We start from the raw sequence: 17,710 nt of genomic DNA on the forward strand, positions 1-17,710 counted from the left end.
GCAAATCAGTATTTGTTTTCCCACAAATGAATATTTATTACTATTATAACCACATATAACATTAATTACCAAAGGCAATTTGAGCGACTTTTTTTTTCAGAAGCGTGAATCTTGCGTGTGTGTTGACACGATTATTGTTCCAGTTCTTTCATCAAGATCGGAGGCTGTTCCAAAAAGAAACCACCTTTCATTAGGGTCGTGACTCGTGCATGATTGGTTGTTGCGGAAATTAGGGGCGGTTCCAAAGCGACGTTACTTACGTACGTCATGGCTGCTCAAATCAGGCATGCGAAAGTGGCTTAATTAAACATAAAAACTGAGCAAAGTGGAGCAAGCGTGGACTGGAAACCTTTCCGCGCAGTGGAGTTTATTCGGAGGGCAACTACAGCACAAGACGCTACTTCAGAATGAGATTGATGGCGCCAGGCCCGCCAAATTCCCCCTGCCCAAAAGTAGGTGAACCGCGAACACTCGCCTTGTTAGTGCGAATAAAAGCAAAACTTTTCTCTTTTATACGCCCTGATAATCATAATTATCACCTCTTTTATTCAGTGAAGTGATTCATATTTTATGTTTGCTGCCTTTCCCTCAGTGATAGGCTATTTATGCATTTTTAGTTTTAAGTCATCATCAGAATCGTCACACATTTTGATTGGAAAACCGATGTCAACCAGGCCTGATTAAAAACATTAAAATATTTTTGGCTGACCAACTATAGTTATTGACTGTCTATCCATTTACATATGTAAACAACACAACATGATCGTTGGACGTGAGACAACGTCATTAAAAACTTCAGCTGGATGGAGCCACAATTTTTCATTACTAGTCTGCTATTGGGGGGCCACATGCACACACTTACTGTCTACACTATAAAAAGAGAATTGTTGACCAACTTAATTGAATTGCTTCAAGTGGTAACAAGCAATTGCATTAAGTTATGTCTATTAAGCTTAATTAAGTCAATTAAACTCAACATTAAATGTGGATTAACTTAATTCAATCGTGTGTTACCACTTTAAGCAATTCAATTAAGTTGGTCAACAGTTCGCTTTTTAGACTTAAGTTGGTTCAACAATTCTCTTTTAAGGAAACACTATTTTAAATATGGACAAAATACGTGCCAATGTGGAAAATGTGCTGTTGTTAACATATTTCATTGTTCATAATCCATATTGTAACATCCCTACAACATGTATAAAATATCAATATCAACTATCCTAAACCAACAACAAAGGCGTTGAAACAAACAACAAGATAACCATGTACTGTTTTTGTTTGTTTGTTTGTTTGTTTATATCCCAGTGCTAAGGTCTTTGTTACACATAAAAATGATCATTCAATGACAAAAGTTCGGCACCCGCAAATGCGCATATTCTGAATCCCAAACAACCAATCCCCCACCACCCCAATATATATTTTTTTAAGATTCTAAAAGATTTTTCTTCTGTTTTTTTTTTTTCCCCTCTCCCTGGGAATTACCCCTGGCCCCCAATTATACCCCCAGTTTTTCACGGAAAACGTTTCTTGAATATTTATTAGTGTTTGTTGATGAGCTATTTGGATGTTTGGGTTTCTAAAAACAAACAAACAAGCAAACAAACAAACAAAGAAAAAATCGGTAACTCTCGTGAGTACCGATATCTTGTTAAAAGGTCGGGTATTGGCCTGATGCTGATACCTGGTATTGTTACTCTCCTTTCCCTAGTTTTAATGACATCCCAGTGTGCTATTTTGTTCCAACGTGAGCCTTTTTTACTTTTGTTTTGTTTATGTTTTCATGTTGTTTTGAGCATTCTTTTTTTTTTTTTTAATTTAGTTTGATTTGTGTATTCATGTGTTTTAATGTTCACCTTCAGTTTTTTTCTGTCGTTTTATAATTTTTGGTGCAATTATTGCCTTTTTTCTTTAGCTTTATTTTATCTTTGTTTCATTTTAATGTTATGTACAGTATGTTTACAAAGAATATTTTAAAATTGTTTTATTTGATTTAATTTCATTTATCTTGAATTAAAGCTGCTCTATGGATGAATTTGCACAAAAATATCCTTACAATAGAGGTCCTGTCGTCACGCGTCTTTCTCTGAACACGTGCCCAGGAAATTTTTGACGAAGCGTGAATGGCCTCCAATGTAGTGTAGGGCGAGAACTAGCGTTTATCCGTCAACTTTATTCCCACGGACATTGACAGTCACTTTGACTGTTCAGACTGGCAGCCCAAATCCGATTTTGAGCCCATCCAGATTGAAAGTGGATGGCTCTTTTGTAGTCTGAACAGTCACAAAGCACACAAAATCCGATTTTTGCGGGACGGATTGAAACCACATGCAGGGGGTAGTTTCATATCCGATGTGAACAAGATGCGTCTCAGTCTGATCAGCTCAAAACACTCAGAACGTATTTGACTGTCCGTGACATCACTCGACGTGTGCAAATAAACAATGCGGCCGCGCTGTCAATATCCATTCGGTTCGCTGCCCAGATGGTTCCTCGCATGCTCTGCAGTCAAACGCCTTGACACCACTGCCCCGCCGACTCCTCTCGTGCCCAACCGGAAATACAGTGACAGTTTACGTTACTTGCGCTGAAGACGCTTTTGCGCTCCCGTCAGTTTTTCACATGTGCATCCGGAAATAGCGAATTAGCGCCGGGCCGTAGCCGTAGAAATATGGTCGTTGAAAAAAGAAAGAAAAAAAAAAAAGAAAACCTCTTAATGCGTTTGCGAGGAACGGAGGAGTGGTAAACCGTGTCTCAATGACGTCAAACGCTACACGTGTTGGGCGCCACCTCCGTTTGACGCCGTTGCTACAGCAACCTGTCAGATAGGTCAATAATGTGTCTCAGTCTGAACAGGGCAAGATCGGATTTGGACACTTGCTAAAAACAGAGGGCTGCGCCGCGCTCTGCTTCCCCGTTGCCATGGTGACTCGTCGAATCGAGGCTCCATTGATGTGGTCTTTTTAGGCCCCGTCCACACGAAAGTCCGTTTCAATGTATCCGCACAAGTTGCTTACCGTTTGGGCAGTTCGCCCACCCGCCGATCACTTTTGGAACCGGACTCCAGAATGGAATGGAAAGATTTCAAAATGCGCCCCGTATGTTCCAATGTGGACACCAAATGATACCAATAATGATGTAATTCTCGCGTGACTGCGCACAAACCGTCAGTCTGTCAACAACAATGGCGGATAGCCACATCATCGTCGTTTGGCGCAACCTCCTTAGCTTGTTTATGCTTTTATAGAAAAATGTTTTGCGTGATGTTGTACTTGAATCATCTGGCATTGTCACTTCTACTGTGTTCGTCTCACTGATCTGTATATATTACTGGATTACACGCTCGTGCAGCCGTTGAAGCGACAGGGTAGTCTTCGCATAAGTCTCAGACTATTCATTGTGAATACAAATATTTATAAACTGTATTTCATTTCCTTTGTTGTTAATATTTCCAACTAAAATGATTAAAATAAAAAATATCGTCCTACACCCTTTTCGAACGGAATCCTGTTTTGCAAAAAATGCAGCCAAAATTTGATTTTATCTTATGTATGTATAGATGTATACATATGTATTTTTCTTTTCAAATAAAATTTTTCGAATAATTTCCATAATGTATCGCTGTGATTGCTCACGCCATTTAAAAAAAAAAAAAAAAAATCATACTCACAATGCATTGTGGTTTGTGAGCGAACATCGATGTTAATTTCTAAAGTGCATTCTGCGTAATCCCAAGTGCACTTTTTTTCTGGTTGTTTTGGACATTCAGACACCCCTACAAAATGGCAAGACCCCTTAGTAGTGGACAGCCTTTGCCCTTAAAGCTGCTCTTTGGAACAATTTGGCTAAAAGTTTGACAATTGTTATGACTAATTTAATAGATTAACACCTTAGCTGTTCACAATGTATACTGCAAGCCTCTGGCCAATAGTTTTCAGACTGGATTCAGGTTTGAATTTCCCGCCCTATTTCTGCGGATGAGACGTCCTGTGCGCATTGTGTACGTGAAGTAGGGTGCGTGCAGTTTCATTTTTCAGCCACGGTGGCAGTAGCAATTTGAAATGGTATTTTCTGCGTTCGGCAGTTTTAGGCTGTCTGAAAAATCCGTTTTTGCTTATTTTTGTTTGTTTTTCATATCTGAATTGATATTTTGGGAAGCTCCTGTTCTGTTTACAGAAAATGTAATTTGAAAAATCTCGGCCCCATTTTTACTAACTGGCCTTCATGTCCGTATCGTCCATATGAAGACTGTCACTTGCTTGCCTCGCATCCTCTCGTGTGCCAGTGATGGCGTGCTACCTCTGACCTCGCTCCCCCCCTTTCCCCCCAAGTTTCTTTTTTGGTCCTTCCCAACATCACGCTTCACTTCTGCTTCACTTCCCATGATACCCCTCTCGCCGAATACCCCCCCTCATCCTCAACAAACCGCTATCATCTGTCCGTCAGTCTGCGTTTTGGCCATCTTCCTGCTTCCCGTCCGTTTGCCTGTGTCTATCCGAGGTGACGGGATGTAGAAGTGTGAGAGAGGGGAGGGAGTGAACCAGCCTTCCTTCACCCCCCCTCTTTTTTTCTCTCACTCACTCTCTCGCTCTTTCCCCGCCGTTGTCAGGCGCCGCCACAGATGAGCAGGAAAGAGGCGGGCGAGCGGATGTAGCCGGACGGAGGACGACAGGAGGAGTTTGGATGGGCGCGCGCGACTAAACATTGGCTTTGATCCTGAACGGCTGACCCAGCCTCTCCTCTCACACACGCGCGTCGGATGTCGCCACGCTAGGCTGAAGACGAAAGGTGCTGGCCGTCATTTGTGCGCGTGGGAGAATCCGCCACGCTTGGACATACGTGTGATATGTGTGTGAGATTGCACGCGACACTGCCTGTTTGACTGACTCCTGTCACGATGGAATTTGGGTAGAGTGTGGAAGTGTGTTTGTACAAGATGGCATGGGATGAGGATGTTTAGTTGAAAACATTTAACTATTCATTTATTTGTCATTTAATATTTTTAAAATGTAGTTTTACTTCATATTTTCTTTTTTCTTTGAATATAATTTGTATTTTACTTTGTATTTGTCATCTGGTGGCTCTCTCTCACGATCTCTCTATAAATATAAATTTATTTATATATATATATATATATATATATATATATATATATATATATATATATATATATATATATATATATATATATATATATATATGTATGTATGTATAACAAGAATTGCATTTATTATACTTTATTATTATTATTATTATTATTATTATTATTTTGTTATTATTTTATTATTATTTATTATATTTTATTTGTTTAAGATTGTTAAAATTAAAATTTTCTATTTTTCTAATTGTATTTCAAACTTTTCTTTTGACTCATGTATTTAATGTTTTTTTTTTTTTTGGGGGGGGGGTGGATGTTCAAATACCACTTTTTTTTCAGGCCGATACAGTACGAGTTCCCAAAACTTGAGTGGTTACTGATACTGATACCAAGTATTGATACCACTAGTACTTTTGATAAATACAATTTCCCCAGAAAACAATGACGGATAATTTTAAAGAACGACCTACAGTATATATATTCCAATAGTATTTTTCCTGAAAATTGCATGAAATTAACATCAATTTTCTGCTCTTAATTTCTAGTTCTTGATCATATAACGGCCACAAGAGGGCCCTCGTGAGTACTGATACCTTGAAATAAGGCCAGGTATTTCTCCAATAGCGATACATGTTGTTGTTACTTGCCCATCGCGAAACCTTTTACCCAACTGAATTTCACTTACACTTTACATGTTTACATTTTTTATTTATGACTCAATTTATTTTTTTCTATTTATTTGATTTTATTTTGTTGTAAGAATTGAGTTATTTTTTGAAGATTGAGATTTTTATTTTTATTTCTTTCAATGTGTTTTTCTTAGTTCCTACCATTAATTAAATTTTATTTTATTTTATTTGAAACGTTATTTTAATGTATTTAGTTTGATTTTTAGTTTTAGTTTTAGTTTGATTTACTGTTTTGATTTTTAAAAAGTTCATTAAAATTTTATTCCCATTTGTTTAATTGTGTTTTGAATTTTATTTTTGATTTCTAATTTTTTCGAAATTGTGTTTTCAGTTATTTTATTTGTGTTTCCTCAAATTTTTCTAATTGTCTTATTTAAATTTTCATTTATTTCAGTTATTGCATTTTTTTGCTTTATTTTTTATTGCCGAAATGTATTTTCTATAAAAAAAAAAAAAAAAGGGTATTGACTCGCTATGTATTCCATATGTGACCAGACCTGTGTAATTTGGGTGCAGGTGCGGGGAAGAGCGGGCGACAGCGCCCCCCCGTGGACGATGGACCTGAAGGAGAGCTGCGGCAGCCGGGAGAGCTCCAGCCTGCGTCCGGGCTCCTGGCGGGCGTTCGCGTTGGGCAGCACCCTGCACGGCCTGCGCTTCGTCTTCCCCTACTCCGGCGGCGGCGGCGGCGGGACGGCGCGGCGCCTCCTCTGGGCGGCGGCGCTGTTGACCTGCACGGCCCTGCTGGCCCTGGAGAGCGCCGAGCGTCTGGCCTACTTCCTGTCCTTCCCGCACGTGACCAGCGTGGACGCGGTGGTGTCGGGCAGCCTGGTCTTCCCCGCCGTCACCGTGTGCAACCTCAACGCCTACCGCTTCCGACGGCTGACGCGCAACGATCTGTACCACGCCGGCGAGCTGCTGGCGCTGCTGGACGTGCACCTGAACGTCACGCAGCCGCACCTGGCCGAGCCCGAGGTGCTGGACTTCCTGCGGGAGCACGCCAACTTCACGGCGTACAAGCCCAAGGTGTTCAGCATGCGTGAGTTTGTGGAGCGCGTGGGACACGACCTGCAGGAGATGATGCTCTACTGCCGCTACCAAGGTCAGGAGTGCGGCCACCAAGACTTCCAGACGGTGAGTGTGCGCTTCCTCACTGATTAGAGTCGCCTCGTTGTGTCCTCCTTAAAGTGAAAGCGGAGCTTTTCCTCCCACGCGTTCGCCCGCCAGGCTGTGTCCTCGCACCCCTCGCCGTCCTCCTCGGCTTTCAGGGTTCATTTGTCTCGTCTTGTACATTCTGCCATGGCAGAATTTTGCAAAGGAAAACCCCACTTGTGATCTTTTCAAGGCCTTCCTTCATGTCAGACCAAAGTCAACACCCACTTGTTGCCACCTCCGAATCGACCGCAGCCCATTAAGTCGTTTCTTCTGAAATCCTTTGTTTTGACTTAAGAGATTTGTCTATTTCCACTGCTGAAAAGTTTTCGTCGCCATTTTGTCTGCTAGTTAGTTAGCACTTGTGTGCAAAAACGTCTCTGAGAGTTGCTACAAAACTTAAGGCCCCGACAAGGCAGGGGCCAAGATGGAGTTGGTTAAATTTCGGTTCGGGCTTCAAGATGAGGCACTTTACTGACATTTTCCTCAACTCACAGTCGATCATGCTTGAAAGTGGTCTTGAAATTGTTTGGCCTTGGTGGTCTGGTTCTGGTACCTTACATGTTTTCAGACAATTGATTAGGGCTGGGTCTAAAACAGGCGTGTCCAAACTTTTTCATTTGAGGGCCACACACAGAAAATCAGTAGGACGCAAGGGCCACATAATGTTATGAAGAGAAATTGTGTTTAGTCCTAAAAATTGTACAAATAATTTTTGTGCTTTTGCATATTTAGAAAAATGCTCCAGTATATAAACCAATTTATTTGTAATATGGCTATAGGGTTATTATAGTTTTGGAATTTTTCATTTTCGTTTTTATTTTGTTTTGAGTTTTTTTTTGTATTTATTTTTTTATTTAGTTAGTTTTAATTAGTTTTCAGGGTGGTTCTGTTTTTTTTTTTTAATTAGTTTTAGTTCTTTAATAAATGCTTAGTTTTTAGTTTAGTTAGTTTCAGTATTAGTTTTAGTTTTTTTATGTGTATTATGCTACTTGTGCACAATATTTAAAACACACCATGGGCGCAACGTCATTATTCCGGTTTATATCAAAATAAATCTACTAAAAATCACATTTAAAAATCATCCCCAAAGGCTCATGCATTAAATTAATTACCAAAGACTAAAACGAAGGACATTTTTGCTATAATTATATTTAGTTTTTTAAACGTAAAATGTAGTTTCAGTTAGTTTTCTTCTCTTAAAAAGCATCTTCGTTTTTGTTTTATTTCGTTAACGAAATTGTAGTTTTGAATTTTTGTTTTTTCGTTAGTTTTAGTTAACTAAAATAAACTTTAATAGCACCTGTGTTTTTCGGCACCCTCCCTTCTTACTTTGACCATCTCCAAACATTTCTGTTTTTATTTTATTTGAACTGAGTCAAATGCCAGTTTTAGCATATGTCGTGGGCCACTGAAAAATGGACGGCGGGCCACAAATGGCCCCCGGGCCGTAGTTTGGACACCCCTGGTCTAAAATATCAATATTGAATCGATAGTCCTTATCATAGCCCAATATGATTAATAAAACCAATGCCATGAATCAATACTTTTAATATGGCTATATAAAAGAAAGAAGAAAGAAATAAGGTAAGAATTGGACATAAAAAAACAAAATGTGGATGCGTAATTATGTACTATGGCAGTGTCTCTTATAATACAGGTACATTTGTTTTTATTTATTTATTAACCACTGGAACTTAGTATAAAATCTGTCACGAATGTAAATGTCGTGACTTGCCGGAGTGTTTGTGACACTATTTACACAGTGCTGTGGTTGTAATTGATTTCAATTATTATTCATGGTTTTGAGCAGGTCATGTTCAATAAAACATATATGATACATGATTAATGTAACTGTATGGCACTCAATTATAAATGTCCATCCATCAATTTTTGTAACCGCTTGCTCCTCACAAGGGTCACGGGGGGTGCTGGGGCCTATCCAGCTGGCTTTGGGCAGTAGGCGGGGTACACCCTGAACTGGTTGTCTGCCAATCGCAGAATTATAAATGTAAATATTCATATTTTTACTAGGGGTGTCAAAATGAGTGCATTACTTTTGAGTTAACTCATTTTTTTTAACGCGCGATTAATGACCACCTCTTACTTGGGGGAATTCCAGTCACAACGCAGCAGACACCTCCACGTCAACATTTAGCAGTAATAAATTTCATAATAATGCATATATTTGTGGAGACTGGGGTTAAGTTGTATTTTACAATTTTTAAAAAGTGCAGAATTTCACAAGTTACTTCATATTAAAGATTAGATAGCTCTTAAAAGGAAAAGAAAAATGCACTGAGCTGTCATTGAAATATTTACCAATGTCTTACAAATAATGCCATCTAGTGGCAGAAAAATGACCAACACAAATCAATATCACACTAGTTGTTGTTGTTGTTGTTGTTGTTTTTTTTAAACCGTACAGTACATCTTTAATTTGAACTCAATTGTATTAATTATTATGAAATTACGTTATCACTGACTAAAATATGCAATATTTCTATTAAGTTTAACATTTTTTCCCAATTTTTTTTGTTTTATCAAGAGTGTGAAAACTTGGGAAAAAATATTTTATCGTACATTTAGAACAAATATAAAATGTTACGATTAATTGTGAGTTAACTATTGAAGTCATGCTATTAATTACAATTAAAAATTTTAATCGCCTGACACCACTAATTTTTACTAATGCACCAAGTAAGAGAAATAAGTTTCTACTATTTTGCAGCATTGGTACTTCTGGGAATGTCTTGCATATAAAAATAAAATTGGTACTGCATGAAATCCTTAACTGAATCAAAAATGAATGTGAATTGAATCGAATCGTGCTTCTGCATCAAATCGATTTTGGAAATCTGAATTCATACCCAGCCCTACAATTGATTTATTCTGCTCAAGTCAAGTCATCTTTATTTATATAGCGCTTTAGATTTTTGTTATTTGTAGCAGGTCTGTCGCTATGTCAAACGCAGGTTCACTGTACTTTCCATTCAAGACGTGCTACTTTTCTGACATTTCCCTCCATTTCTCGCTCAATAATGCATGAAGGTGGTCAGAGTGCTCTATGAATTGTTTAGACTTGGTGGTCTGGTTCGGTTACATTTGCGTTCTCGGCACACGTCTGTGCTGTAAACAAACAGTGCGGCTCAGCCTCTGGCTGGCGGCATGTCACTTGTGCTGGTGGTGTGCCTTTTGGCCTTGGCAGTCTGGCTGTGTTACCTGCTGTTTACATAATTTTCATTTAGTAATCTTTATTTAAAAATCTAATTGTATTAACTTCAAATTAATTCATCGAAATATTTCATTATCATATTTCTGTTGTTTTTGTTTTATTGGAAAAAAAGTGTGCCCCCTGGAGGCCATTACTAGACTGCAGGTTGAATCCACTTCCTTCAGCTTTGACTCATCGTGACAGTCGGCTTGCCCTCTTATGCCGCGGTTAGCCTGGCGAGTCCCCGCGCGTCTCCCCTTGGCGGCCATCTTGGATGTCGTGGCCCGCGTCGGAAAGCGTCTTTGTAATCGAGTTGACGAGAGGCCACAAGAAGCCCTCGTTCTGTCTCGCCGCCTGTTGCTGCAGCTGCTCCCAGCTTGTCACCTCGCTTTACCGTAGTGTTGTACCTTCACCTCCCCGCGGATGAGGGAAAAAAAAACAAAAAACTAGAAGCTGTCATGAGTGTCATGCGATTTTCCTCCAGTTTGCACAGATGCACCGTGTGAGCGTCACCTCGCATTGTTATCAACACATATACACTTCTTCTTGACTAAATAACACAAGATTTAGCCCACCTTTCCAAGTTCTCATCCGGTTACTAGAATGTGGGCTTTATTTATTTGAAATGAATATAACAATTCCCCATGACATCACACTTTTCTTCTGGGTTGCCGAATCTTCGCCTCTGGCACCACAAGTAAACAAGCCCTTTCATGACGTGTTGTCAGTCAAATTTTGCATTTCAGCAGGCAAATTGGTTCAAAAATAGACATGGTGGGAATTCAGACGCACTTAACGTGATCATCAAAGGGCTGGATAATTAATTCAGAAGACAGCAAGAAATGAAATGTCACAACGTTGGTCATGGTAGATGTAGCCTAAAGGCTAGCATGCTAGCATCGTTTGTAAATAAGAAAAGCCCGTCAGTGAGTCGCTGTTGTTTTGGTGACTGATGCTGTTTGACATCCAGTCTGTTAGGCAATTTCCCTGTTGTAACTAAGAAAGTGATCCTTGTCGCATGTTGCTGTTTTGATGAGGAAATTGATAGTGGACTGTAGTCTACTCAAGCTAGGCAAACTAAACTCATGGGGATGATGAAACCAAAGCACCCGCATCTTGAATGGTCTTTCTCCATTGCAGTGAGTGAAAATGACATTGATCCGTTACAGGCTCCCTACAAAAAAAAATAAAATATAAAATAAAAAATAATAATAATTAAAATGACACTAATTTTGTATTTTATAAAAACATGAACTAATTGAATGTAATGTAAACAATTAGCTTCATTTTTTTTTCTTCACTTCAATAAATGTTGTGCTGCTCTTTCAGGTGTGTGCAATTTGACCACCAGGGGACAGTAAACTAATGGCACACATGGAGCTGGTGGAAGCCACAGCAATATTAGTCATTCTTCCCAGAAGATAAAAAATATATGCCTGGGAGTATTGTGCTGCTCCAATATCTGTCACTCACTTTGTGCCACCCGGATGAATCCTGCTGGTGATTGTTTGCAAACTTTCTGAATTGGCCTATAGGATGTCCATAAATATTCCACAGTGTGAGCAGTGTCATTTGTCTTGGCTACTGAATCCCTCTGAGCATCAATGTGAAAGCTGATTGCTCGCTCCCTGTGGTCTTTCACAAATTAGCTGCTCGCTAATTTGTTACGGACGCGGGCTGGTTTCGAGTGAGACGCAATAAGTGGGTGGGTCTTCTGCTCTTTCCTCTTCTGATCGCCTCAGCCCGAGATGAAGACACTCCCATCCGTCAACGGCGTTGGCATTCAGTTTTCTTGTTTTTTTGTTTTTTTTAAATCCTGACAGAAGATGCCAGTCTGAGACCTGTGCCATTAAATTTGCTTAGAGGAGGAGAGGCTGGAACCTGGCCCACACACACACACGATCTGTGGATGATGATGCCAATGGTGGTAAACAGCGGAGACACATCGATTTGGCCTGTGGTTTTGTCTGGATCCATATCTCATACTTTTATTACTTTTATTTATTGACTGCTTAGTGGACAGCTTCCAAAAGCAAACACACGCACTGTGGGTGAGGTCATGTTTCTCTGGATGATGACCAACGTTCATGAAGGCGATGGAGAAGTGTTGAAAAGTGCGAAGAACAACACATAGCAATGCAACTGGGCTTTTTATAACTGTGTGGGTCTGTCTTTGAATTTTGCTGAAAACATCAAAGACGGCTGCTTTCACACTCCATTAGGCGTCAGTTGGGTGTGTTCAAGACAACGGCACTTAAACCATCTTTGGTCATGTAGTTTCTGAAAGAAAACGTTTGGTTTTGTCTTTGATGTTTTTTGTCAATGCTGAAAACATCGAATAACTCAACTTGCCTTTCACGCTGCATGTTCAAGTCGTTGTTATTCCACACAAATCCCTTAAGTGTCTGTGGCGTGCGTTTCAAATGTTTGTAGACAACCAAAACAAATCAAGATATCTCATTACAACATCTGCCTCACCACTTAGACATGGTCTTGTCGAGTCTAAAATCTATGACCAAATTACATCCTGGTCCTCTGGGACGCCCAGTGAGGGTTAATGCATCTACCAAATTCACAAACATGCATAAACTGAATAGAGACGTATGTGAAGATGAAAATGAAGTTGAGCCTGTCTGCGAAAATGAGGTTCCAAATGTTCAGGCTGCAACTGTCAACCTAAGGTCTGCTCAAAAACAAATCAAGACATGCAACCTTCAACTGTCTGTGGACTGAGATTGTAAAAAAATGTCTCATAACCTGAACATAAAAGAAAGCTGTAATAAGGTGGGACTGTCACATCGCACTACTTGCCACCGTACCTATGGAAAGTTTAGCCAGCTTTTCACACCCACTTGACACTGACTGATGTGGTAACTGGTAAAAGGTGGGGAAAAAATGGGAAAATTCAACCGTTAAACAGCTTTGCTGTAGTAGAGATTCTTTGGAAACCAGGACCGGGATATTGAGTTTAATTCTGGAATGTTGTTTTGTGATTGAGAAATTTTGTGTAAATTGTGTGACTGTCATTTCTAGCTGTCACATTTTTGGATCCTCAGTGAGGGAGATGCTGCGTTTTTACGGGCAAATATTTTCAGCAAAGATGCAAAGCAACACTTGAGTCTTTTCAAGAACTTTTAAATGTCAAGTCGGCCCTCTGGCTGTCCCACCTGAGTCGGCACCGTTGACATCTCTCGGCACAAGCGTCAGGACGATGTGCCTTCTTTCCGTCAACATGACGCTTGTTGCACAACCAAAATATCCAAGATCACTTCTCCATAAAAGTATCTCTGGCTGTTTGTCTGCGTTGTGCTTTTGTCAGCAGACTCCCAAATCTGCTCTCACAGTTATACATTATAAGAGAAAATTTACAAGCATATTCTTCTTATTAATCAACTGTTCATGTAGTGCTTCTCCTTGACGACCTATTGGTACAACCGTATGCTTCACACCGTGGCATTTTTGTCCTGGAGGCAGAAAATTCTGGAGGACCAAAACTGCCAAAATTCAAAATAAATAAATTACTGAATAAATAAATAAATAAATGACTAAGAGTGAAAATAAAAACGGATATAAAAACTTTAATTTTAAAATTATATATATAAAAAAAAATATGAATGGAAATAGAAAGAACAAAAATTGTATATATACACACCGTAATTTCCTGACTATAGAGCACACCTGATTATAAGCCGCAGCCAGTACATTTCTGAAGGAAAAAGCATTTTGTACATACATAACCTGACTATAAGCCGCATGTGCCCACATTGAAACATGAGATATTTACAAAGAAAGACGGTACACAGAAAGGGTTTTCAAAGGTTTAATAATATACCTTAGCTTTTCTTTCCAAAGAGTGCCTGTGATGTGGCAGTAGCACGGCAGCAATACGGTAGTAAGTAACAGGGCTGGTTTAAAATAACATACCGGTAAAAGTCACTGAGGCTTCTTGTATTTTCCATGATGAGGGTCTGTTCATGCTTATTTTATTCATGCACAAAGCACAAAGTTACATTAAACTTACGTCTTCCTCGACACATATATTCCTCTTACCTTTTTTGCTCGAGCACCCCTGGCAGCCGTCAGAAAAAATACATACATTAGCCGCATCATTGTATAAGCCGCGGGGTTGAAAGTGTGTGACAAAAGTCGCGGCTTATAGTCCGGAAATTATGGTGTATAAATAAATACATTTGTATTTAATTTTTAAATGATATTTTTTACATCATTTTTATTTTCACTTGTAGTCATTTATGTATTTATTTATTTATTTAAATAAATAAATACGTAAATGACTAAGCGAAAATAAAAACTGATATAAAATATAATACAAAAATGAAATGCAAATATATATATATATATATTAGGGGTGTTAAAAAAAATCGATTCGGCGATATATCGCGATACTACATCGCGCGATTCTCGAATCGATTCAATAATCGGCAGAATCGATTTTTTTTTTTTTTAGAATTTTTTTTTTTTTTTTTTTTTTTTTTTTTTTTTTTTTTTTTTTTTTTTTAGGATTCACACCTTGAGCATGGAAGAATGTTATATGAACGGCACATTAAGCCTTAATATTTTTATTTTAATGCTGTTCAAATGTGAAACAGATTGCAAACTGTTTGTGTACAGTGGCTCACGGTTATAAGCCTCAAGTTTTAGATAAATATATTCATACAAATCTTACAGTGTACATGTACAAATTTACTGATAGTATTTTCTAAATTTGAATGGAAAAAAATCGCAACAATCGACTTATAAATTCGTATCGGGATTAATCGGTATCGAATCGTGACCATTCGTATCGGGATTAATCGGTATCGAATCGAATCGTGACCTGTGAATCGTGATACGAATCGAATCGTCAGGTACTAGGCAATTCACACCCCTAATATATATATATATATATTAGGGGTGTGAATTGCCTAGTACTTGATGATTCGATTCGTATCACGATACATAGGTCACGATTCGATTCAATACCGATTAATCCTGATATGAATTTCTAAGTCGATTGTTGTGATTTTTTTACTCACATTTAGAAAATACTAACCAGTAAACTTGTACATGTACACTGTAAGATTTGTATGAAAATGTATTATTTATTGATCTGAAACTCCAGCCGTTACTGTGAACCACTGTATTTAACAAACAGGTTGTAATCTGTTTTATATTTGAACAGCTTTGAAATAAAATATTAAGGCTTAATGTTCCATTAATTAATATAACATTATTCCATGATTAAGATATGAACCCTAACCCTAAGTACGATCCATCCATCCATCCATCCATTCTCTTGACCGCTTATTCCTCACAAGGGTCGCGGGGGGTGCTGGCACCTATCTCAGCTGGCTCTGGGCAGTAGGCAGGGGACACCCAGGACTGGTTGCCACCCAATCGCAGGGCACACAGAGACGAACCCTAAGTAAGATGTTTTGTTGAATATTTTTCCATGAAAAATGGATGTTAAAAAATTGATTCGGCCGTCTTTTGAATCGGTTCGAGAATTGCGCGATGTAATATCGCGATATATTGCCGGCATATATATATATATATATATATATATATATATATAAATTTCTTTTTATTACCATTTAAATATTTAATTTTTTGAATAGAATTTTTTAATTGTATTTTTTTATATCTGTTTTTATTTTCACTTTTAGTCATGTATTTATTTATTTAGTCATTTATTTATTTTGAATTTTGGCAGTTTTTGTCCGCCATAGAAAATAACATGAAAATTCCACAGAGAAATCAGTGTGTTCAAGTTAGGTACACTTAGCCTGTGGCAACGTAAGATGGCTGCTGTGCAGGAAAGCGGCATTAGCAGGCTGTGTTAGGCAGTGTGATATCATTTTCAATTGACAGCAAGTGGTAGAATGGCCGCCCCCTGAGATGGATGAAAATGGCTGGATTTAGCTGCTTAATTCATATTCCACAAACACGATACTCATCAGAATGCCGTGTTTAGACTAGTGGGAGCACCTACAACACAGCAAATTTTGCTTTACTGTACTTCCTGAAGCCTCTGTAAATATTTGACTCCTTCCCAGCATGCTTTCTGTTTGTTTTGATACCGTCACCGTACACTTTTCCTGCTGGCTCACAGACTCGTGTTCCTTGTTACCGCGGCGATGCGAGAGCTAAATGAGACAAATGAGAGGTGGCGAATGCTCTGCACGAGGGGCCCGGCATCTACTTCATGTGCTGGCAAATGTTCTTATCTGGGGAGAAAATGTCTGCGATGAATTCTAAATTTCTGTCTTCTGATGCTCTGTCCCTGCGTTTGCTCTCTTCAGCTGATTCCACCTTCTTCGCTGTTTTCCATTATTCAGAGAGTGGCTGCTTGGATCTTGCGCACATTCTAAATTTCAAGGCGCTGTGACTAACATTACTGGTACCTATGCCCTGAGCTTATACTACATTCACCCATTGTATGAATTAATTTCCAGACCCATCCATGATGGGTGCAATACAGAGAAATCTTATACTGTATGTACGGTACATTAAAAAAAAAAAAAAAAAAAAAGTCTTAAAATACCCCTCAAAGGTATAGAAAAGATTAAAACATTTTTGTACACACATTGTAAATAATATATCGTTTGACACGTACGTATATCAAAATACTTTATTGTGGTGTCTGTGTACGTGCATGTGCCTTTATTTGGCCAGAATGTGCATCTGTGTATCTGGGACTCTTGCACACACATGCACACATATGCTGGCTTGAAGCTGTTTGTCAGTCCCAATTCAAATTGACTGTGGAACTGGCATAAAACAAAAGAGAAGTAGACACTGGATATTTTAAACACCAAAATGCACAAAATAGATGCTAGGTTAATGCTAACATAATGCAAAATGACTTTGACATGCTAAAGGAAATTGATGCTTTGTTAATTCATACTAAAAAAAAAAAATTACTGCAGTACTGCCCTAATTTACATGACACTTTCTCTGCTGGGGCCATTTTTGGTTGGCTTATTCTGTCACGGAGTGTGCTTGGTTGAAGACCCAACAGCAGGGAAGCAAGAGAACCACGGCAGGTACATACTGTACTCAAAAACTATTTATAAAGAAAATATGGCACTCAGCAAAAACCTGAATTAACTAAAGTCCAAAAAGTAGCAAATGAAAAACTAAACTCACCATGACGTAACAACTCACAGGAAAAGGAAGCAAAAGCAAATGAGCCAACAAGGCCTTGTTTACACGTAAGCAAAGCCAGCTTCGTTCCTCAAAAAAAATCTTGGACAGACAGAACCGTCTCAAGACATGCGAGTGTCCAAAAGAAGACACCTAGGACATCTAACGGCTGTAATATATATGCCACGTCTGGAGTGGTGCTGTTGCGCTGCCACAGGGAGTTAACGAAAAGCATAGAAGTAGAATTAGCGAAGAAGATGAGATGATCTGAATAGCTGATAGGCCAAGACTTTTGAAGCCGCGAGGCCACCATATTACTATCCTATACATTTACAGTATCGAAATTAGAGAACATTTGAGACAGTACTTAGTAGAAACAGCCTGATTTATGTTTTAAATTTGTTACACATAAACAAGAGG

The 17,710-nt window shown here is 38.8% G+C and overlaps 1 protein-coding gene across 1 annotated transcript in view; it reads left to right on the top strand.

The window, feature by feature from the left end:
* The first annotated feature begins 238 nt into the window (after positions 1-238).
* asic2 (acid-sensing (proton-gated) ion channel 2) overlaps positions 239-17,710 on the top strand; it is a 292,832-nt gene continuing 275,360 nt past the window's right edge. The window contains exons 1-2 of the mRNA XM_077494424.1: positions 239-452; positions 6,301-6,915. Coding sequence (XP_077350550.1) covers positions 408-452; positions 6,301-6,915 — 660 coding nt within the window. The 5' untranslated portion in view covers positions 239-407. The remainder of the gene's footprint in view (positions 453-6,300; positions 6,916-17,710) is intronic.

The sequence above is a fragment of the Festucalex cinctus genome, chromosome 1 (assembly GCF_051991245.1).
Source record: "Festucalex cinctus isolate MCC-2025b chromosome 1, RoL_Fcin_1.0, whole genome shotgun sequence".
Lineage (NCBI taxonomy): Eukaryota > Metazoa > Chordata > Actinopteri > Syngnathiformes > Syngnathidae > Festucalex > Festucalex cinctus.